The sequence below is a fragment of the Rosa chinensis genome, chromosome 4 (assembly GCF_002994745.2).
Source record: "Rosa chinensis cultivar Old Blush chromosome 4, RchiOBHm-V2, whole genome shotgun sequence".
NCBI classification, from domain to species: domain Eukaryota; kingdom Viridiplantae; phylum Streptophyta; class Magnoliopsida; order Rosales; family Rosaceae; genus Rosa; species Rosa chinensis.
In genome coordinates, this window is record NC_037091.1 from 20113111 (window position 1) to 20137567 (window position 24457).

The window sequence follows — 24457 nt, forward strand, 5'->3', positions numbered from 1 at the left end:
ATTTGTATTTTTATGTTTTTACATTTTAATTATTTTGTTAGCTTAACCTTTATTTTCGAAAACCAAAAATAAAAATCCCCCCTATTTTCGTAAATAATGTTTATAATTGTGAATACCTTTGTGAATATTATAATTTGTTTTAATTTTAATTGTTTGTTTGTCCTACATTGACAGGTGTACCCTCAATCCCCGGAATAGAACGATCCCTATTTACTTTATACTACTAATGACATTTCAGGGTTAAATTGTGCGCTTCCCAAAAGCGACATCAATTAGTGGTCATTCCTACGTGAATGACTACGTTTATATATATTTACGTGCAATATATATATCTAGATGGTGTGGCATTATGATATGTAGACTGTTGGTGATTTTATTCACATTATTGAATTGAATTTTTACTTATGCCGGAAATATATTTGATGTTTTATTTTGTTGAAAGAGTGATTTGGAGTTGTGTTGTGACATTTGTGAGTGGTGTGGGATCTCTTTAAATGTCTTGTTCTAAGGGCCAAGTGGTCCGAAGGTTACATTGGTAAACCTAGGTTTTGTTCTAAAGGCCAAGTGGTCCGAAGTCCGAAGGTCACAATGGTAAACCTGGGTGTAAAGATATCAGATGCTTGAACCTTGGCCAAGGTGACAGGCAACGATTTAGTTAGAGCTCTAGTCTGTCGTAGTTTCGGGGAAGGTTTATGTTCTTTAGTGTTTATGTGAGTTTTGGATTTCTATGAATTCTATTATTTGATTTAATTGTAATCTCCTGAACTAAAATACACGCAGGGATTACTATGACTTTGGATTGAGTGCTTTTGGGTGATTTCCTGAATAATTTTCTATGCAGGGATTACTGTTTTATCTAGTTTATTTGTGAGTACAATTGTGGTTATTTGAGTTTACTCATACGAACTTCACGAGCTTACTGGGTTTGTTGTTTGCAATTTCGGGCACTATTCCATGGTGTAGCGGTTATTCCTGCAGGTCGGGACCACCAGGGCTGAGTTCGAGGCGTAGTGCAGCAGTTTAGGTTCTTAACCTATTTTTGTTATTAATTGCTGTTTGTATCATGCTCTTAGTGAGCGTTTACATTCGTAATTCACTTCATTCGGGTTTTGTAAACACTTGTTGATAACATTCGACTCGAGTGTTTGAGTCTTTATTAGGAGTATGCTTTTGGACTATTGTTATTGCTTAGATTAAATTGAAAAAGTTTCTTTGCAATTTCGAGAAGATGGTTAAGTTATCGCGTTTCGGATTTGAATATCTTTATTCAAAATTCGGGACGTGACAATAATTCTATTTAATTCCATTATGTAGAACCATGAATTAAGCTGAGAAAATGAATGGAAAGCCCCAATTTTTGGATGATGAGAAATGTATTTCTTTTTCCAGTAGCAAAGACATGATCACTTTGCACATCATGCTTGACAAAATGAAGTGATATATATAAAAGCATAACAAAATAGTAATGCCAAGGAAAACGATGTCAATTGAGAGATTAGAAATCAATACCAAAATAAAAATCGATGTCTCTTGATTACCAACATATTGAAATGTGCCAATAAAATCAATGTACCCAAAACCAATGCACATCGATTTCTAAAAACGAAAACGTAATCTATTGTCAACGTACAAATCACTTATTATAAGGTAAACCGATTTACCATGAAGCACAAAACATCAGTTTTAAAAACCTGAAGTAATGTCTACGACCAAATAACACATCAGTTCATATGAAAAGAAGCGATGTACTCAAAATCAGTAAACATCATTTTAAAATAAATAAAAATGATGTCCCGTTAAAAGAACACATTATTTTTAATAAAGTAACCGATGTTGCCTAAAGGCACATACATCGTTCTTAGGAAAATGAGGTGGCAAGATGCACGTAAAATTGGTCAAGAACAAACAATAGTTTTTGAACACTGATGTCTAGAAGAGTATTAGACATCATTTATGAAATTGTAATCGATTTAAATGTTCACTTAGATATTGTTCGACATATACTTTATTAAGCATAAAATGTGAAAATATGAAGAATTGAATATAGTTAACATACAAAATTATGATGATTATAACAATTATACATCGATTTGTGTTTTAGAAGCGATGTTGGTTGTTATCCGGGACATCGGTTTTTGATCGATGTCTGATTTTCTCGATCTTTTACATCACCCACTAAGACATCGGTCAGATTTTAGTTTTACGTCAGTTCTGGACTGATCAGAACTGATGTCTATTAACAAAATTCTAGTAGTGTATTAACATAAAAACAAATAAACACAACTAATCATGCTTAGAAAATATAGGAATGAAGGTTTAAGAATGCGCGCGTAAACTATTTGAACATCCTTAATTTAGCTCCATAATGCAAATATGTGATAACCACACAAGGTCAAGTTAGGCACTTGCAATCTCCATGCATATAGAACCAAAGGTACCTCACACTTAGACTTGAACATACTAACCATTCTCTTGGCAACTTCACCCTTCCAAACTCTCAAGCTTCATCTTGGTTTATTTTTCTTCATTTTGGAGTCCACCAATCTGGGTTTAAATTTACGGACAATAAGAAGGTCCATAGTGCATCATCAAGTTACTAGGGAGGACATTTCATGAGCAAAACCACCTTACTGTTTGGAGCCAAAAGACTTCTTGAAGTGTCGTGGAGGCAAGAACAATAGTAACCCATGTATTTTTTGATGCTTGACCAAAGAGGTGGTTTTCTTCTCGTCTTCCTCTTCTTTTCAATTGATTTTCTAAGTATCCTTTTTCACTCTTCCTTCTTCTTCTAAGTGTGAACACAGTAAATAGTGGGTAGAAATCCTCTTGAATGCTTGGAGAAGTAGTAAGTGGTAGAGGTATGTGAAAGTGAGGTGGAGGGTTGCGAACAAGTGTACTGCTAATTCTTTTCCAATTCTTCATTGCATCATAGAAGCATTGAGCACTAAATGGTAGATTGAGAGGTAAAAGCAACTTAATCTCAATACTCTCATTGTGAACATAAGTGCTTAAAGTTCAATCTTGCTCATTGGGAAGTTCTTGGTGGTGCCCCTTAGATGGTGGAGGAAGGAAGATCCATGATTCTTTAACTAGTTCATCATAACAAGGCATGGAAGAACTTTCTTAATTTTGGGGAGGCATGGAATGACTGTCTTCCTCTTGGGGAGTTTCACCCTCTTTGGTGGAGGGATCATGGTGCATGGCTTCAAACATTGCATCTTCCTCCGCAAATTATTCTGTGAGTTCACTTCCTAGTTGCTCCACTTGAGCTTCAAGCTTGTGCAATGCTTGAGTAGTGGATGTCGGGCTCATTGCGAACACTTTGGATGAGTACATAGGTCTTGATTAGCTTGCACTTTAGCATTGTTGGCCCTTTGTGCTTCTAAAGACTAGCTAACAACTTTATAAGTATATCATCCAAGATGGACTTAGTAGTTTCTATTTGAGAAGAAGGGGGTGTCATAGTCTCTTGATATATGCCCATCTTGTACTCATACTCTTGCATAAAATCCGAATACTCAAATCTCAAGGAGCACTCAAAAAGTGAATGCTACGAAGAATTACACAAGGCACAAGGTTCATTGTAAGAAGACATATAACCCTCGGCATATATCCTCCACCACTAAAACTTTGCTGCTCATGAAAATGCTCTCATTGCATGTTGACAAGCTTCACCATAATGGCCTAATTGCTCAAACTCTCTTGGAGCATTCTTGGTTCCATCCATCCATGGCTCAGACAAATTGTACATGCACCTATAACTTCCTAAAGGATTAGTAATTAATAAAAGAAAATAAATTTAGAACTAAATCAAAAGAACTTTTAGAAGTGTTTCTAGAAGAACATAATTAAATTAGACTTGTAAACGGGTAAAGTAAAAGAGAAAAGGATTTCTAATTTGGCGTGATTCAAAATCAAGTGTAAAGAATTTGGTGTAGTTCCAAATTAAGTTTGGAGTAATGCCAAACTAGGCACAGATTTGGCATAATTCCAAACCAAGTGCAAGGTTCACCACTCAACCGTTCAGTAACTCTTTTCGAGCATGGATGCATTTATCTTCATATCAGTTATAATATTTGCATGTTCATACATCAATTATCATAAAACATAAATGACAGATGAATGGACATATATATACGTATTCTATTAATATGAATCCGATATGAGTTTGTATGTAGATATTCAAATCTTGACATTTCAGCTAGTCTAAACATGTAGATCTCATGTAAATATTTTGATGAATCAATATATAAGAACACATAACTTGCATAAAATCAATGCATATTTCTAGATCAAGTTATTGTGATCATGAATATACCAAAAAGTTATATGAAACACTTGATGCGGATTAAAATAATTGAAACTCCCAGAATTCATAACTTAATGCAGTTAATGTATGGCTGCTCTGATACCAATTGTTAGAATGTAATATGTACTCAATCAAAACACACATAATCTGAAACCTATACTAGATCAAATCATGTTAATAGAATTACTGCAAATTTAACAGAATGTATAATTTGGACTGGGGATTGAAAACAGCATTTTAATCCTGGAACTGAAGAAAACAAGAACATGAACCTACAAAACTTACTCGATGCACTCCCACTGTCCATGATAGCATTCTCTTGATTTCACCCTTATCTATACTATTATTAAGAAAAGAGGCTTTGTTAGCCAAAATCAAAATTTTTGACAAAAATGACCCTAAAACATTAAAATATTTTCAGAATTAATTAAATCACAATGGCCATTATGACAATTGCAAATTATTTTTTTATTAAAAAAATAAAGAAAATAAATCTCACAAATTCCACTTTTCTCTCCCACTAGCCTCTCTCTGCAATAACTGTTTTCAATAATTTTTTTTTTCAGAAAAGAAAAATACATATACATGCAGAGCATGTGTAGAGAAATGCTAGTGTTCTCTTAGTATATGGGACTAAAAGCAAGAACAATTTTTGTGCATCAGAATGGACCAATCTGACATATATATAGCAACATTGCAAATCAGTTTCATCCATAAAAAAACTGCTGCAATGCCTTAACTGCTTATCAAATCTTAACTGTAACCCGATTTAAATTCAAACAACAGATAAGCTTGTCTTAATATGAAATAGATCATAAGCTTATACTATAGTCTAAACTTTGATTAATTACATATATGAAATATATATGCAGAACACAAGTTCTAAACAATGTCTTGTTCCATAAGCAATGTTAGTTTGCTTACAGTAAAGGATCCCAATGTATTTGTTTATGCAGCCTTCGCAAATCCAACTCCTATATTACTATAATCACAGTGTGGTAGCCAGGGGCGGATCCACATAGAACCCAGGTTGGGCACTTGCCTAGACTGGATTTTTGATTTTACATTGATTTGGTGTAGGCAAGGGATGTGAAAATGGAAAAAATAGGGCAAAACAAGGTGAATTGGGGAAGAAAATGGCAAAAATTAGGCAAAAACAGGGCAAAACCAAGGCAAAATCTTCACAATTGCCTCCAAAATCTACAGCTTCTCTCTAATTTTCCTCCCTTCCCCTCCTGCCATTGACTTGCCTTACCTGAAAAAAAATTCTGGATCCGCCCCTGGTGGTAGCAACCCATGAAGACGTCTCCCAGGATCTGCATCATATTAGATCAGTAAATTGAAATTCAAACTGACAACGTTTCACCGTCAATTAAAACACGACAAACAATTCAAATCAAATCAGATCAATTTTTCAGTGTATAGTGGCTAGTAATGTTGTACTATAAGATCTCTACCTACTCTTACTAATTTTCATAATTGTACCAGTGCATATCCTAACAGAATGCGTTGATATTGATATGCCCCATGTGCATTTGGATTTCCATAATCCTTTTAGTATCATAAACTCAGATGGCCGTGGTCAGCAAATCCTTGTGTTCTTCTCTGGGTCATTACTAATTCATAGCAACTCGTGATGTGAATTGATTTGTGGGAGAAAAAGTGTGTCTTGTTTGGGTCCGTTTCGGCTCTGGTGATGTGAATTCCCTTTTGGCCATCTTCTTCTTTTTTATGCAGCTTTATTCTTAATATTTTTGTTGCAGGGTTTTATTTATTTATTATTATTTTTTTCTGTTACATTCTTGTGAGTGTGGAATTATAGTCTATTTTTACATTTTTTTTCAGATAAACTTTGATTGAGCCTTGTACTGTAGCGCAATATATATAATATTATTTAGATGTGCATATTTTGTTGTCAGGATACCAAATTCTAAATTAAAAGTCGTTTATTACCCTCCAGTAATTTTTTATTGCCCCCAATAAAAAGTTTCGAACTAATGTAATCTCATCAACTTCTTTTTCAATCTCTAATTTTAGAGAGATTAGTTCGGTGATCGGAGTTCAACGAAGTCTTTTATGACTTCTCTCTCTTCCATTTTCTCTATCTATGTGACGACGAGATGAGAGCAAAATAGTTAAAAAAAAAAAACTAAATTGAGTATTAGGGAACAACTTAAGTCCCTAGGATTAGTGTAAAGGGACAAAACCCCAAAATTAAAATTTGTTTGGTAATCAAGTTCCTAAGTTTTGTTAGACCCTGTGTGTTCGGAATTATGGATTAATAATTGGTCTAACATATGCTAAACACAATAAGTATTGACCAGAGCTGACATATGGGGAGTCCCTAGGATTAGTGTAAAGGGACAAAACCCCAACATTAAAATTTGTTTGGTAATCAAGTTCCTAAGTTTTGTTAGACCCTGTGTGTTCGGAATTATGGATTAATAATTGGTCTAACATATGCTAAACACAATAAGTATTGACCAGAGTTGACATATATTGAAGCCTGCATGTCTAATTAGTAGTTAAACTATCTGTTAATGGCATAATTTTTTTTTTTTGAATAAATGGCTGATGGTACTGCCCTCAAGCCTTGACTAATGAAAGTGCTGAAGCATTGGAGTGTCCTGAAATGATATTAGGAGTCTCAACCAATAAATGTATTCAACCAAGTATCAACTAGCAAAGAGTGTTTTATTCGCTACTCTATTTGTTTTGACATAGCGGTGACATAACAGAAATATAACTTGATATGTAACTCGATTATAACGTAACATAATTACCAAAAACACAGTTTTCACTTCTGCACGCGTCCCACGATCTCGTAGTTACCATACCGAAATCCCAAAAACCCTTTCACTTCTGCATGACGTGACGCACGTTTCTTCACCCGACGTCCTTCGAACCAAAAGCTCTTCATGCGCGGTGGTGGGACTTGTGGGTGTTTGATTGTGGAGTTTATGGTATGTTGAGGACTTTGACACTTGCCCAACAATACCTTCCTACTTATTATTAGCCTAGATAGTTCTTCATCAGCGGCCCAAGTTTGCCAATTCTTGGCGTCTTTGAATATGAATCCAATTTCAATTTCATCACGTTTCTTTCATTTTCCTTTTCTCTCTGTTTTGTATCCCATTGCGGTATGCCACGGCCACCTACTAGCTAGACTTCCATGTGTGTAATCCAATTTCAATTTCAGCACTTTTCTTTCATTTTCCGTTTCCCTCTGTTTTCTATCCCATTATATAATTATGGTACGTATAGCACCTACTACATCCCATTTTCCTTCTCTCTGTTTTGGAGGTAGTGTTCTTCTTCTTCTTCTTCTTCTCAAGTTTTTTTTTTTTTTTTTACACTAAACCGAGTTCGATCACCCTATTGAGTCTTTTCCTCAGTAATACCAGATATGGGCGCAGTAGCGGACAGTCAACATCCTTGGGCATTTGCATTTGGCATTCTAGGTAAATGCATATATATGTCATATTTTTCGAACACACATCTTATGGTGGTCATCATCTCGGTCACATTCCTCTTCCCATCTTCTGAATTCTGTCTTTCAACTTTCCAGAAACTATAGGTCCAAACCACATATCACAATATATTGAAATTTTAGACCAACTTGTTTTGTTGTCCTAATCTATCTTGATTTATATCTAGTTAATTCAGGGGTAAAGCTTATGTTTATACTTATTAATTGTTGATGCAAAATGTCATGATCATCCTTCCTCATCCTTCCTTAATTTCTAATATAATTTCGCTTTTTCATGACAGGTAATCTAATTTCAATCATGGTTTACTTGGCCCCAGTGTAAGTAATTAAACTACGAATCTTTTCTCTCTATGTATATGCATTATATAAATGTTTTTTACATAGTAGGCAAAGATTTATATTAACTTTAATTTTGTTTAATGCAGGCCAACATTTTACCGGATTTACATAGGGAAATCGACTGAAAGTTTCCAATCCGTGCCATATCTGGTAGAACTGTTTAGTTCCACGCTTTGGGTCTACTATGCCATACTGAAGCAAAATGCTGTGCTATTCATCACAATTAACACCTTCGGAAGTGTGATGGAGACTTTGTACATCGCCATGTACATTGTTTATGCAACAAACGCTTCAAGGGTACGTGTGTTATGTAAATTACGTACAATTCAGACGTATCGAGATTTGAATAGCTTCCCTGGGTAATCATGTTCTAACTGATTTTCTATTGTTATATTTGATCGAGTGCAGAAATTCACTATCAAGTTATTCGGGTTTATGAACTTGGGACTCTTTTCCTTGATCATTGTCCTTTTACACTATGTATTTCATACTCAATACCGTGTCCCGGTTCTCGGATGGATCAACATTGCCATTAACGTTTGTTCTTTTGCAGCGCCCTTGACTATTGTGGTAAGTTGCCAAACACTTTTCCTATATATAATTAGTGAATTTCTCTAAAAACTACATACTTATTAACTTATACATTGTCCTTTTTGTAAATGTAGGCACAGGTGATCCGCACAAAAAGCGTTGAATTTATGCCGTTCAGCTTATCATTCTTCCTTACACTGAGTGGTGTGTTGTGGTTTGCGTATGGACTCGTCGTCAAGGACATATTCATAGCAGTAAGTAGTAATTATTTCGCAAAAATTACATTGACATCCCAGTAATTAATTACTTCCAGACTAACTAGTTTTCTCTTTTTCATATAGATTTCATATGGGTTAGGTTTTGTCTTGGGTCTCCTTCAGATGTTGTTCTACGCCATATATAGAAACCGCAATGAGGTTATAGTTGATAAGGAGAAGACGCCTCCGGGACCAAACCACGTGACAAACGCTGTGATTCTGAGCACTATCGCAACATCTGAAGTTCATTCGGTGGATGCTAAGTCGTGCGATGACAATGATGTCGAAGACGGCAAAGATGGAAATAAGGACAGTGATAGCAATGAACATAAGTGTATGGAGTTGGGGGTGAATATGGATGCTTCGGGTGACGTCCAATTGAAATCTAATGAACCATGTGCAGTGTGAGGTTAAGTGTAATTGTCATGACATGTCAGACTTGATTTATAAGATCTTTGGTTTTAAAATAATTACAACCTATATATGGCATTGTAATTCCAAAATAATGTTTGTATACAATTTATTTTCATTTTGACATTAATAAGGACAAAATAGTATGTGTGCTTTAAAACAATTCTAGGTACGTTCAAGTAACATTTAAATTTTTTATTCAAAAAAATTGAAGGCAACTTTAATACCTATGTGATTCACTGAGCAGATGTTTACAACATTTATGAAGCTAAAATGTTTAAAAGAAACCAACTAATTGCACGAGCGCGCGCGACCCTTTTGCAGAAGAGCTACTCCTTAATAATGCAAGAGGAAATTGTCAAAACAGAGTGTATATTATTAAAAGAAATCATTGAATATTACACAGTTCTTCGGATTATCTCGATTTACATTGTTTTAGGGTTTAGATTAGTAAATTGGCTTTTGAGTGGCCATCAGTTTTGGATACATGCGGCATTTAGAATTTCAAATTGGTATTTTTTTACAATGCATGACATCTGATGGAGAAATTTTTCAGTACTACGGTCAAACCACGTCAACATGCTACGTGGTCTGACGCACCAATAAAATACTGACACTTGGTTTGATAATGTGAAGTATAATTTGATTGTTCCAAAGTGCCCTTTCTCTCTTCCTATCTCTCATACGAGCACATTTGCAGCTTTACTGAAAATCTTTAGCTATTAAACTTGATTGATGAAGAACTTATAATTCATAACTAACGAAGATATAATTCAACCAAGTAAGAGAAAATAAACTCATGGAGAAGCCAATTTCAGATCAAGTGAGCTCAAATTTCAAATCTTTTCATCATTGAATATTGGTTAATTGACTTCTTGTTTTCCAGAAGAGAAAAAAAAAACGATAGTGCACTTATATGGTTTCTAGATAATTCATGGCAACCAAACCAAACAGCTCGGTTAGTTCTTCACCAAGATCTCCACTCAATTCGTTTCCAAAGGGTCCTATGCTGATAACAAAGGAGAGAGTCTTGGTGTAAATCATAGATGATCCTCTGAAGTTCACAACGAATCCTTCTTCATAATAATTTGCTTCATAATTTCATTAAACCAAATCCATTCCCTTGTGCAATCATGAGGTTGACAGATATTAGAATGATAGCCCAGATTGCTGACTTTTGTTTCAAAGAGATTCAAAAAGTGTGTTGGGTTTCAGATTTAGATTTTTTCTTGAGTTTCCATGGAAGATTTCGTCGATAAATTTGTGGGGATTTCAAGAAGAAAATAGTTAAAGGAGAGAGATGTACAAAAAATCTACAGAGTTCGGGTCGTGCAAATTCTTCATAGCCTTGAGAACAAGCATGCATATCTTCTGATCGAGATCTAGATTTCCTAACCATGGCAGTTTGGGAGGAGAGTGGATATTTCAGTCAAATCGATTTTTTATTGCATTGAACAGGTCCACATGTCAGTATTTTAGTGGCGCGTCAAACCATGTGGCATGCTGATGTGGTTTGACCGTAGCACTAAAAAATTTCTCACATGGCGGCCCTTATAATTTATAATAGTTAGTTACAAATTTCATTGATTCTTTTTTTTGTTTTTGTTTATTGTGGAACTAATCGAAATCAACCACATGCATGTTGTAAACCGTCGTGTGAAGGCTTTTGTGTAGTAGTGCCTGGTCGTAATTCACCCAGGCAAATGTTGTGAAATCAGCTCTTATCAGTGCTTTACTGAGTAAGTTAAGTTGACGGATTCGGCTTCTTTGCTAGAAAAACTATTGCTAGGATCTTCTTGGATAACTATATGAGCCCGCCATGTCAGCCTAATTCAATCCAATGGTTGTCAAACTGACAACAGATATGGATAAGGAAAAAGCCAACACACTAACGTCGACGTTAGTACTTGACGTCAACATTGCATCGAACAAGATCTCTCGACTCCTCTCATCTCCCTCTCTCTTTTTGCCCAATTTCTTCCTTTCTCTCTCACCATCTAATCGTGAAAATTTATGAATCAATTATTGTCTCAATGACTCATTAGGATGTGGGGATTTTTTTTTTTTTGAAATGGAGGAGGTGGCGATTTAACCTTGGTGAGATGTATCTTTTTGTTTTTGTTTGTTGTGTTATGTTGTTATTTGATTCAAATTGATTTGGGTCTATTTTAATGCATTAGATTTGGGCGAGTTTTGTTGGGAGGTTGTAGGAATGAATTCTAAATTGTTTTGTTGATGGAGTAGAATTTCAATATGACTACTTTTGTGATCAGGTTTGATGGGTGAAGCCTAAATGAATCAATTTTTTTTCCCAGCAGATCCTAAATGAATATATATGTGAATATTGACATGGATAGAATTGAGTATCACAGACTACGAATTGTACCTTATATGTGTATAATTGAACTTGATAGAATTTACTGGAAATAGAGGAATTCCATGGTTTTTAAATGCAAGATAGAATATTAACTTTTCATCTTAATTCCTAATAACTTCCTTACCTGCGGTTGGCTAGAATTTTAAATTGGATGTATATATTTGTTTTAATAGTGTTCCAGTAACTATTGAAACTTCTTTTTGTTGCTGGAGATGGGAGTCTGGTGATTTGGTGCAGCAGGTGTTGAGCACTCACAGATAGTTACACATCCACCAAAACATGATCTGAAATCACAATTTTCACTCAATGAGTTACCAAAAGAAAAATAGGTAAAAGGGAAAAAAGTATTCAGTAGAGATCTAGATTACCACAAAGTTGATGTTTGGAGTAGTACAGCTTGCTTTTGAGATTCATGGACTGTTGTCCCATCTACACACTTATGATTATCAACTTTAGATTTTCTTTGTTGACTTATAGAGGCCATGGTAGCTAGGTGATTGAGATTTAAAATTGTTTGTATGGAACAAAGCAAGATTTCCTTTGTTTCTATCTTGCATTTAAAAATCATGAAGTCTATGAAGCTAATATTATTCTTCACCTTATCAGGTTTATCATTCTCATGTTGTCAATGACAATTTGTACAAGAAGCCATGTTGTTGTAGGACTCGCTTTGATCTCTACAACGAAAGATCCCGTGAAGAAATGAAAATTAGAGCACAACATATTGGTTAGGATATGGAAGTGGAGCTGATGATGTTAACAAATGGCATGGTCTCTTTTTTATTGTTGAAGGCTGTTGGGTTTTGGTGAAGCTGTAAACTTCTATTTTTGGCCTATGACGCCAATGTGGAGTGAATTGTGTTAAGTTTCTATGTATGAAGAGATTGTGGAGGACTCCAATTTGGAGTGAATTATTAATTAGTTTCTATGTATGAAGAAATTATGCAGATTATTATTTACATGAATGAGAATTTCATTTTTTATCGTAACTTGTCAAATGATCAGCCATGTTATTCAAAGTTCTCAAGCTTTTTTAAGTAAAATAGACAAGCAAGAAAAAAGTTCACATTAATTGTGATTGTAAGTATTCGAAAGATGAAAACACAAGAGAATAATTCAAATCGAGGTGTATGATTGCTTATAATAATCTTTTCAACATCTTTAGTACCTAGAAAATTATTAGCAATTATGTCAAATGTCTCAGAACCAGTTCCAGACTATCATGTAGATTGAGCTTTACTAAGTCAAGGAACTCTTTCACAACGAGTAAATCTCCAAAGTGTCCATTCATTATCAAATAGGAAAAACTATAAAAGCACAGAGCATTGAATAGTTCCACAAACAAGCATCTTATTTTAATATGAAACTTCTTACTATAGAAGAAGACAACAAGCTATACAGGCCTAACATCCAGACAATTCCTAATTATCCATTCACATGCATTGTTATAAGAAGTCAAAGGACATCCCCTTCGGCATTTTCTTTACACAGTGCTCTGTGCCTCTGTGATATCCTTCACCACATATGGCAAAAAGATGAAGAAACTAAAACTCTGAGTTCAAATAGCATCGGTCTATCATTCATTACCAAAATATGAGCCTTTCCCATCATCTAGAAAATCTTGAAAGTTAAGTAATGCTTGATAACTAAAACTTTGAGGTTCTTGAATGGCATCCAAACTAAGGATATGAAAAAGAAAAAACAAACATGAGTAAAATATATATAAAGACTTGTAATCTAGACTAGTCGAGCCATCTTTATCCATAGGCTCTATTCAATCATTTATTTTCAATCTATAACATATAAAAAAACAATTGCACAAAAAAAAATATCTATATTAACATTCCAATCAAATTCAGAAGCAAAAGTGGATCATGATATGATGTTTGGCTTATATGATCAAACGAGATGCTTATTAAATTAAAACAAAAAAAAAATTCTTTATTCATTTGAAAGAAACTTAGAACTGAAGAAACCATATAGCTCAAGCAATGCCCAAAAAGTCCCATGTCTTTCTTGGTTGGACCAACCCAACCTGCGATTTTCGACAAGTCTTTCTGCATTTTTGTGGGGAGCAGAGCAGTCAAAAAATGAACCAAACCAAATGATTGTAAAAGTTCTAGAATGGATATTCCTCACAATTGCTCCTTGTGAAGCAACAGAATCATGGCAATTAGGATTTAATCAGATCAAGAGAATAAGAATGATTGAATCATGTGTTAGCTAAACATATGTACCTAGAATACTTTAATAGGATAAACACCCACAAATACAAAGTTGAGATTTCAAAGAACCAAAACCCAGAATTGAAAATCAAAATAGGCTAAGATACTAGACCAAAAAAAATAGGCTAAGATCAATATAAAGAGAATTAACATAAATAAAAATAAAAATATGAAGGAATAGAGATAGATACAGATACCTAAATGATGAAAGTTCAAAGTACCAACACCCAAAAGATGAATGAAGTTTGGACTGAGACCAAAGACGAATGAGAAACGTTTCAGCTGTGAGGAAGAGGAAGTCCGAGTGGAGGGAAGTGTGAAAATTGTTGGGGGGAAACTTGAAAAAACCTTAACGTTTGTGATCGTTAGTGTGTTTTATGACTTTCCCCTTACCCATATTTGTTGTTAGTTTGACAACCATTGGATTGAGTTAGACTGACATGGCGGGCTCACGTAGTTATCCAAGCAGATCCTAGCAATAGTTTTTCTAGTAGAGAAGCTGAATCCTAAGTTGACACCCATGTTTTGTTACTTTTGATTGACATGAAGTTTATAGAAATTCTGTCCAGAAATATAAATGCCATGTTTTACTTTGCTGCATGAGTCATTCTGCCAGCTTCATGAGCTGGCAAAAGCTGAGCTAAAACTCTCTGAGCATAATTTTACATAATTTTTTGTTAGCTTAAATTGCAGATTAGGGAGATTCAGCCTCTTCATAAGAAGTTCATGGAGCTTAATGCACAGATAGAACTCAAATTGAAGTGGTCAATATTGTTATGTGAGATGCAAATTTCAATAATATGGTTTTGAATCCTAAGTCAGTATATGATTATCTTAACAATATTAAAAATTGGGCCTAGTAAGGAAACAATCTCCCCTTATTATTGTCTCTCTCTTGTAAGTGTGCCCTGCAAGTATTTCTAGCCATCAAGTTTCTCTTAACATTATAATGGTTCTGGACATCTTGTTTTCCGTTCATTTAGTCAGTACCCCCTTTGCTTATGAAGGCTTAGTTTGGGATTGCTTTCCAGAGTGCTTTTCAGAACAAAAGCACTTCTGGGCCTAAGACTTACTGGGTATGTTGCTTAAGGCACGGACTATTGCAGTTAGTAGGCTTTTTTTATATTTAGTTTTTATATATGTAGAGATTGTTGACTAGCTACATTTCAGTAATAAAATGCTTAGCTACACAACATATACACTCTGATTTCCTAATAAGTTCTATTTGGTCTTTTAGATTGTTCTCGTGAAGGGCTCAGAATGGAAGAATCTTGCTATGCTGAGCAACTTTACTGTTGTCCGTAAGCTTGATGGAAGCATATTTCCAATGGGGTTTACTAAGTGGCTGCTGATAAGAATTCTAAAGTTGAATCAAATGTCTAATCTTTCCAATGGGGTTTCCAATGGACGCATATTTCCAATGGGGTTTACTAATCTTTTAGCTTGTTATTCATATGTTTCTAGGATAGCCTTTGTAGGTTTAGAGTTTTATTTTATGAATTTTGTCGGATCATGAATTTTGACAAAATATTAATGGAGTGACCAAATTTTTAGATGATATGCCTGAGTTAATATGTTGAGAATTGTTATTATTTTCTTAGCAGCAGCTACAATTAATCTTTATATGTCATATTCATAAAAAAGAAGTGATGCATATAAATATAGGGTTAATATAACAAAACAGTATTACCTAGCAAATCGAAGTCAATTGAGAGATTAGAAATCAGTTTCAAAATAAAAATCGATGTCTCATGGATATAAATAGATCGAAATGTATATATACGATTATATCCCAAACCAATGCACATCAATTTTTAAAAACCAAAACGTCATCTTCTGTCAGCGTACAAATCACTTTATATAAACAAAATTGATTTACATAAACCAGTGCACATCGGTTTGTCAAAATTGAGGCGATGTTTGGTATAAACAAAGATATCATTTCTGAAATAATAATCAATGCAAATGTCCACCTATATACTGTTCGAGATATACTTTATTAAGCATAAAATGTTAAAAAATGAAGAATTAAATATAGTTAACATACAAAATTATGATGTTTATAACGATTATACATCGACTTGTGTTTGAAAATTAATGTTGGTTGTTATACAAGTCATCAGTTTCTGATCGATGTCTGATTTTCTTGATCTTTCTCTACGCCCACTAAGACATCGGTCGAATTTTAGTTTCACATCGGTTCTGGATTGATATCTATTAACAAAATTCTAATAGTGATAAATTTGTTGCTTTAAGTGTTTTGGATAGTTATTTCACCATTGGTTAATGGATAAGACACAAAATATTTAGCTTTTATGGAAGGATTATCCAAAGTTCAAGTGTGAGGTAGCTACCCTTTCTTTCTTGTCATGTAGTTAGTTTAGTTGATTTGAATGCTAGTTGCAGCCTTCGTGATGCATGCTCCCCAATACATTGATAAGATCTTAATAACTTCATTATACATTAAAGACTATATGATGTTTTAAGTGTGAGGTGCTTCTTAGGCCAATGGTCAATGTGTTTATTGGTTTGTGTGGACTAGCATGTCATAGTTAATAAGTATATTGTGTTATGTCTTAAATTTCTTTCACCATTGTTCATTGCACATTGAGCACAATGTGTGGTTTAAATGTGAGGCGTAAAGCTAAGTAATTTTATTACTTATCCTTTCTTTATTTGTTTCTCCATATTGAAAAATCCTTAAAAATTGAAAATTTAAAGAAAAATGCAAAAATATGTTGGCTTGCTTGTGTGTGTTCCAAAAACAAAACAACCCCCGATGATGAGATCAAACTTATGCCTGATTGGGTTGATTGATTTTGAGCATATTTAGCGATTGAAGATCAATGTTTATTTAATAAATGGATTTGGCGTTTTGTGCTCATGTGTATTTAAAGTCATATTGCCTATGTCATTTTAGATGCATCAATGTGGGAAAGATGCGGACTAAATTGTTGAATCTATCTATGCCTATTATATGTGAGCTTTTGAGCCAAAAAGTGTGCATACATAGTCAAAAATGCACTTGTTCTTTCATTGTGTGATCAATTCATTGCATATGCATGTAATTTAGAACTTGCTCTAAATCTTTCGAGACTTTATATTAAAAGCATGAGTTGCTATTGGAGAAGAGCAAGGTATTAGGAATCCATCATGGCCAAATAGTTTTTGTCCTTAAAATAAAAATCCATTAGTAAGCCAATTTGAGCCTAATAGATATGTGTTAGCCTTTTCATTTCTCCGCCACCACAAATGTCTAAATTTTTAAATCTTAAACAATTTTCCTACCCTTTCTAAGCAAAGTGGTAAGCAATATGAGTCCTATATTATTAGTTTGGTGCTTGTAAATGGGTTTGAGGATACTAAGTGTGAGGTGGGGTAGAATATTTTGTGTGTGTAACCAAGAAAAGAAAAAGGGTGATCCTAGAAACATGTTCAAAATATCAAAAGAATTATTTAAAGTCAATATGGACTACGGCCACCAAAAAAAGAGAAAAATAGAAAAAGTGTTCTGCAAAAAAAAAAGAAAAGAAAAAAGGATAGTGTGAGTGAGAAAGAAAGGAAAAAAAAAACATCAAAAGAGAGTGTGCGTTGGGGAATAACAGTACTTCGCAATTTAGTATTTAGTTAGAGTTTTGGCAAAGAAAAAAGGATCTTTTATAGAGCACCTAGAGTCAAAGCCTTATGGGATCTCAACAAAAGAATTGCTTACTAGGAGGCTTAGAATTTGTGATTTCCTTTCCTTTCATTTCTCAAACTCTCGACTTAAGCCCTGTTATAACCTAAATAAAAGACCTTGTGATCCAAGAGAACTCATGCAATGATCATGTGGAGAAAATATATATGAAAGAGAAAGCTTATAGAAAGCATGTCAATTGAATTACTGAGGGAAGCTGGTGTAGAGGATTTCTGCATCTAGGAGATGGCAGCCAGCCTTCGCCACATGCACTGTGATGACGATATCACTGGTATCACTGACTGGGAGGAGCGAGACCAGAGGTGGCCGAAGAAGCTGATGAGGGTAAGTACCATTGGTATGGTGAGGCTTTGCATTTTTGTTAATACCGATGTTAACTTGTGTTGTTGTATTGTAGTCTGTGAGGCATATGTACTCCATTTTTGGATTTGAGACCCAAAAGGCCATAAAGGATTGGCTGAGTCACCGAGAGGTTGAGGCACGTCGACTTAAGGGTAAGAAGTTTAAGTGGACTGAAACCTACTAGGTGCTGAACAACAACTTGGCCTCTGCCCAAGAGAAAAAGTAGCTCTCGGAGGGTACCGCCAATTAGTATGCCACTACCATCAAGGCCCTCAAGGGTCGAATCAAGGAGTTAGAGGCCTAGATTGAGGAGCTCTCAGCTAAGGTACGGGACTAGAAAGATGAGTTGATCTGTCTCTAGCTGTTTGAGGGTATTGCTGCTGAGCTAGAGCAAGAGAACTAGCATATGAAAGAGGAGGCCCATATCATCAAGCCCACTGTTATCGTTAAGTTCAAAGCTTCAGCTGAGTATACCGCCGCCATGGAAGCCGTGAAATAGAATACCATAATAGCCTGGTACCAATAGGGTATTGCCAAGGGCTTGTTCAATGTGGAGAAAATATCAGCAGACATGGGGGCCAAGGTAGGGGTTGAGAATGAAAATAAGGCCAAGGAGCAGGGGAGTGGGATGCTGGTAGCGGACTCATCACCCTGATCAAGCCTGAAACTGTTAACCTTACTAATATGTGTATTTTGTTTATATCTTGTTAAGAATGTTAATTTCTGTGTACTTGAGTGTTGTTTGTTGCCTCTAGGCAGTACAATCATGGAATTTATGCCTTAGTGAATTGTTGATAATCATTTGCCTGGGAGTCCAGTATGGCGTTTGCTTATCGTGATGTGTTTGGTATTTCTACCATTTTGTCATTAAGTGGTGCCAGCGGTATCTCTGGTACTTGGTTTTATTGTGATGTCCTCTTTATTGGACAACTTATATGAATGCACCAACAAGGGTGGTTAGGATACCGCTCCAGTTCTGGGCAAAATGGTAGGGTGGTAGTATTGTGTTGGCGACAACACTTGGTATGCCCAAATACTGTTAGCGCTTATGTCGTCAACTAGGTAATGATACCGATGTACTATTAAGCTGTAGGCTCGTGTAGCCATTCTATAGGTACCAGTATATGTACATACTCCTGGTGTGTGAGACCTTTTGGTAGGTACCTGTATGTTTGTATGCCTTGGGCATTGTATACAGTTGACCAATGTCATGATCATGGTGCAACAATTTGTGTTTGCCTTTAGCAGTTTTAATGTTCATACATGAGTTGCACGTTTAGTGTGTTGTCTTTTTTAGTGTTTGAAATGATACCGGAGGGGTTACTTATGGTTTATTCGCTGGGAGTAATCCCATGCACTGTTAATAAAGTTAGGCAAGCAAATAGATAAAATATAGTTGGTAATCCAGTTCATTTCAAACTGCCAGTAGCAGGAATCATAATACAACTCGTTATAAGACAGGTACAAAATAACTTGATAACAATAATAGAGAATGGATATTTTTGCCAACCAAAGCGAGTTAGTGTCTGGTTAGCTACTGATACTGCTGTAGTTGTAGGATTACTTACGTAATGGCATAAATGTTTTACGTTCCATGGGCATGGCAATCTATTGCCATCAGGACCCCGAAGATAGAATGTGACCTATCCCATAGATTGAACCAGCTCATAAGGGACTTCTCACGTTGGTTTGAGTCTCATTGGCGGTGAGATGACCTCCTTCATGACCAAGTCTCCCAGTTTCAATGGGTGGAATACCACTCTACCATTGTAATAGCGAGCAACATACTGCTTGTTGTTCAGGTTACGTTGGTGAGTGGGCTCTTGACTCTCCTCCATAAGGTTTTTATTGAGTTTCAGTCGATCAATATGGGTATCATTGTTAAAGCAAGTGACACGATCGGATGGTAGTTTAGTCTCTACCGGTGTCATGTCCTCTATACCAAAAGTCATACAAAAAGTGATTTACCAGTAGCCTTTGTGGGGTAGTCCTCATAGCCCACAAGGCCTCTAGTAGTTCAGAAGCCCCAAAGCCTTTAGCGTTGTCAAATTGTTTCTCCAAGTTCTGCTTAATCAGCTTGTTAATGGCTTCCACCTGACCGTTGATTTGGAGGTGTGCCGATGAAGCGTAAAGAACCTTGGTACCATACTTATTGACAAATGCACGGAACGTGTCATTGTCAAACTATGTGCTATTATTGGTGATGATGGTTTGAGGAATGCTAAATCGACAGAATTTTTTTTTGCCATATGAAGTTCATGACCTTAGCGGTGAAGTCTTCAGGGTCATTAATGATTATACTAGCACCGGAGTGCTTTTCTTAGGAAGAATCATTGAAGTATAATTCCCAGATAGGTGTTGCTGGGTTGACCGGTAACGGTGTAGTTGAGGCTCTTGGCTCTCTAAGGGTATGAATTCAGCAATGAAATTATCTACTGCCTAACCCTTGATGGTTTTTCGGGATATGAAATGGATGTCAAACTCTCCTAACTCTATGACCCACTTGACCAGCGTACTGGAAGTCTATGTTTTTGGAGTATCTGCTTGAGGGGTTGGTCTGTGAGGACATGTATGACGTGTGCCTAAAAGTACTAGCGTAAGTGCCCTGCCGCTTTGATGAGGGCTAGTGCTAGCTTCTCAATCCCTGAATACTGTTTTTCAGCAGGAGAGAGACCTTTGCCGGCGTAATAGATAGGTAGCTCAGTACTGGCATATCCCTCCAGAGTAGTGCTAAGCTGACAACAGTTTGGGATGCCGATAAGTAGAGGTAGAGTATTTCACCGGGTACCGCCTTGGAGAGAATGGGTACCGCTGTCAAGTATTCCTTTGTTAATGTTAGAACTGAAGGCTCTAGTTAACATTAGAGGGAGAGAGGGTCAATCATGAAAGGTACTTGCTTTGCTTAATGGTCTTGATGTACCCCAAATATTTCCTGGCCATGTGGGCTTTAGAATTTTGTGCAGCAGTACTCCTCACCCAGTAGTGTACCACCATGTATAGTCAAGATTTGGCCATAGACTTCAATGGCATTGACACTAGTAGCGAGAGTTCGATTACTGCTGCAGTTTACCTATTTGGAGAAAATTCTCGATTGTGGTTTTAAGGCATAGTAGATGTTAGTCTTGTTACCAGAATCTTCATGGTATGTGCAATATTTACCGTTGTCTACCTTATGCTTACGTTTGTGAGATTGCCGCTTTGGGGGAGGGATAAGGTCACAGTGATTGTTCTAGATTTCCTCATAAGAGGTGGTGAGAGTTAAGAAAACTTCATACATATGTTTTGCATGCTTAGTATAGGGTGTGTCCCTATTACGGTCACCATCAGTATACTGCCGCTTTTGCTTGTCTTAGCTTTTACCGTATTGCTGAGTTCGCCTATCGTCACTAGCGTTGCTCCTGTCTTGATAGTGCCTTTGGTCTTTTTGTTGTTGTTGTGCTACAGGTACTGCTAGAGGTGGTGGTGCCGTTGTCACTACATGTTGCGAGCTTGCTCAAACGTCCGGCTTCCCAAAAGTATCATATTCAGCATAGGCGTGAGCGGTAGCTATATCCATAAACTCATCATAGCTCTGTGGTGGATAGGTGTTGATTTGTAACAGAAATCACCTGGCCTTAGTGCATGGTGAAATGTTGTTTCAGCCATACCCATGTCCAGGTTGCGACACTTAGTAGCAGCAGATTACCGTCTGGTGACAAAGACACGGAGGCTTTCGTCCTCCCACTACTACATCTTGAAGAGTTGTGTGGTTGTTTGGTATCTGCTACTGTGAAGTATGAATTGATTAAGGAACTTGTCCTGTAGTTGATTGAAGTTGTCCATAGAATTAGCTTGGAGGTTAAGGGACCAATTCAAGGCCTCGCCATAGAGTGTTTCCTCAAACGCATGACAGACCATTGCGTCAGTGAAGTGTATGGCATGAAGTTGGGACCGAAATACCGCTAGGCGGCCATATGGGTTAGAAGTGCCATTTTAATGGTCATTTTGAATGGTTTAGAAACCCGTGGGGACTTCTCGGCTTGGACTCGTAACGTGAACATTATGGAGTTTCCTCGAATCCAGTAATAGTCGGGCGCCATATCACCCTTGTTTCAGTCAACTCGATTCGATATTGCAGTCCGATGATTGTCCCACACATTTGGAGCAGCAATCTGTTGTTAAGATCAGGGGTGGTGTTTGGGCCAGCATCCCCGTCGGTGTGTCCTATGAGGGTGGGTTGATTGACTAAGTGAATTTGGTAACAAAGGGGCATTTAGGTATAAGATATGGGGAAGCGAGGTGGTGCCTATTGTTGTAGCAAGTGGGCGGATACCAGCAGTAGCGGCAGAACTGGGTAGTATGGTATCTATTGTGATCATTAGTGTAGACTTTACTGTTATGGTACCGAAGAGTGTCGTTGAGATATCTAGTGTTTCCAAGCTTGGGGTACCGACACCCGATAGGGTAGCCGTTGGAGTGGACAGTTTTGCATTGTCCAGTGCCTGATTGTTGCCAACATGACACTGAAAAGCAGCCTGGAGCATTCTGTTCTCGGCCTCCATCTCAATAATTCTGTCTGGGTAGCAAGTGTTGTTGTGTGTTTTTTGGCAGCTTGTTCTGGAGGTTGTCATGCTTCAGTAGTTCATATGCAGTGGCTGGGTCGTTGACCTAGGGTGGTACCCCTCCGGTAATTGAGGAAGTTTCGGGCTTAGGTGAGGAGAAATCAAGCACTAGCTGATCCATTTCTAGGGTTGTAAGTGTTCCTAGGTCACTGTTATCGTTGCTAGCCATAGTGGTGAACCATAGTGGTATTTATTGAGGGAACCCCTCCTTTTGGCGCCAATTTTTCAGTTGGGCTCTAGCGGTAGAGGGCACGATTGATTCACCGATACCTCACTCTGTCAGCCTGTATGGAAAAGAGAATGGGTTAGGAGGGAGACCGAGGGGTGCCAGTCTCAAACGCTCCAATGACTAAGTCCGCCGTGGTGATACAATTTGATAGTGTAATGGTACATAAAGAGTTGAGTGTTGGAGATACTTTATTTGGAAGTATTTGACCCTTTTATAGTATGGTCTAGGAGTTTATTTTCCTTGAACCCGATATGGGACAGTTTGCAAGCCTACTTAGAACATAAGTGACTGTTCCATGCTATGCCAAAAAACTAATCAGACAACACACTTAGCGGAGTTTTTAACTGTCAGATGACAGTAAGAATAATTATGTTGCCTAATTTTTTGATTCAGTCAACAGTTATTACACCGCTGTTGTGCAATAATTGAGTTTTGATGTTGTATGACTGATTTTATTCAAACAAAAATTATTTATTGCTACTTTATTCTTTTGTGCAACTCTCCTTCAGACAATGGCTCCCGATAACAGTTTTTTATTGATGCTTTAACCTGTTATGTAACTCTACTTCAGACAATGGCTATGAACAATGACTATGAATTATGTTGTCTGAGTTCCACACTTAGCCGTAACTCAATTTTTTGACTCCCTCCATTGACTTTGCCAGCCTATTTTTTTGCCAAAACTTAAACTTCCCCCTTTTCACAAAACTCCTCATTTTATCATGGAAAAAAAACAAAAATAAACGGTTCATATTCCATCTATCTATTCTCTCAGAGGTCCAGCTCCACTCCCCCAAGTCCTCACCAACTCCAAAACCCCATTTTCCCCTCCGCCGCGTCGACTCAACAATTGACTCGGCCGAGTCAGTCCCAAACCCTCTACAAGATGATGTCCAATGAGCAACACCAGGATTTCAAGTTCTCCGACCGGAATCTCCACCAGAATGTCCACAAGCTCCTCGAATCGGTGCTGTTTCGGAACCCCAATTGGGGAGGGCTAGTTTCTAGTGATGTGAAGCTCACGGTGGTGGCAAATGATGGTTTTAGGGTTTCCGTGGATGTGTTCTAGCTTCAATGTTTCGCCAAAAAAATTTAGGAAAGATAGAGGGGTTTCACATTGTGTTGAGATTTTTGACTGTGACGATGTGGAGGTATATGTGGAAACTGTGGTGTTGATGTACTATGAGGATTTAAAGAAGAGATTGATAGGTGAGGAGGTATCCAGGGTTTTGGATTTGCTAAAGGTACTTGTTTTTTGCATTTTGGCTTTTGCTTTGTCTTGTGCTGTGTGTTTTGGGTTGTTGGGATAGTTTGGATGAACACATTGGTTATTGGGTTTTCACTTTTGAGATTAACAAGAAACTGGGTTTGTGATTGTGAGGTTTTAGTGTGGCTGGGCATGTCTTCTTTGGGGTTTGACCCCAAAAAAATTATGTATTGGGAATTGTAAAAGCTGCTTGAGATGAAGGCATTATGTTATGGAAAGCTTTCGATTGTTTTGGCTTGGTAAAATAATTTGTTAGTGTTTGCTTGGATATGGTTGTGTGTTAAAGGCTTTGGTTGTAGCATGTGTTTTGTTCACACTTACTGCATCCTTTCCCCACCCTCCTTTTATAGATAACAGGCCTCTCTGGAATTGATACTCAGCT

The 24457-nt window shown here is 36.7% G+C and overlaps 1 protein-coding gene across 1 annotated transcript; it reads left to right on the forward strand.

The window, feature by feature from the left end:
- Positions 1-7673: 7673 nt before the first annotated feature.
- Positions 7674-9456, forward strand: LOC112198953 (bidirectional sugar transporter N3). Its single transcript, XM_024340032.2, has 6 exons — positions 7674-7770; positions 8081-8117; positions 8225-8435; positions 8547-8708; positions 8804-8923; positions 9011-9456. The coding sequence occupies exons 1-6, from the start codon at positions 7716-7718 to the stop codon at positions 9332-9334; spliced, it is 909 nt and encodes a 302-aa protein (XP_024195800.1). The 5' UTR covers positions 7674-7715; the 3' UTR covers positions 9335-9456.
- The last annotated feature ends 15001 nt before the right edge of the window (positions 9457-24457 follow it).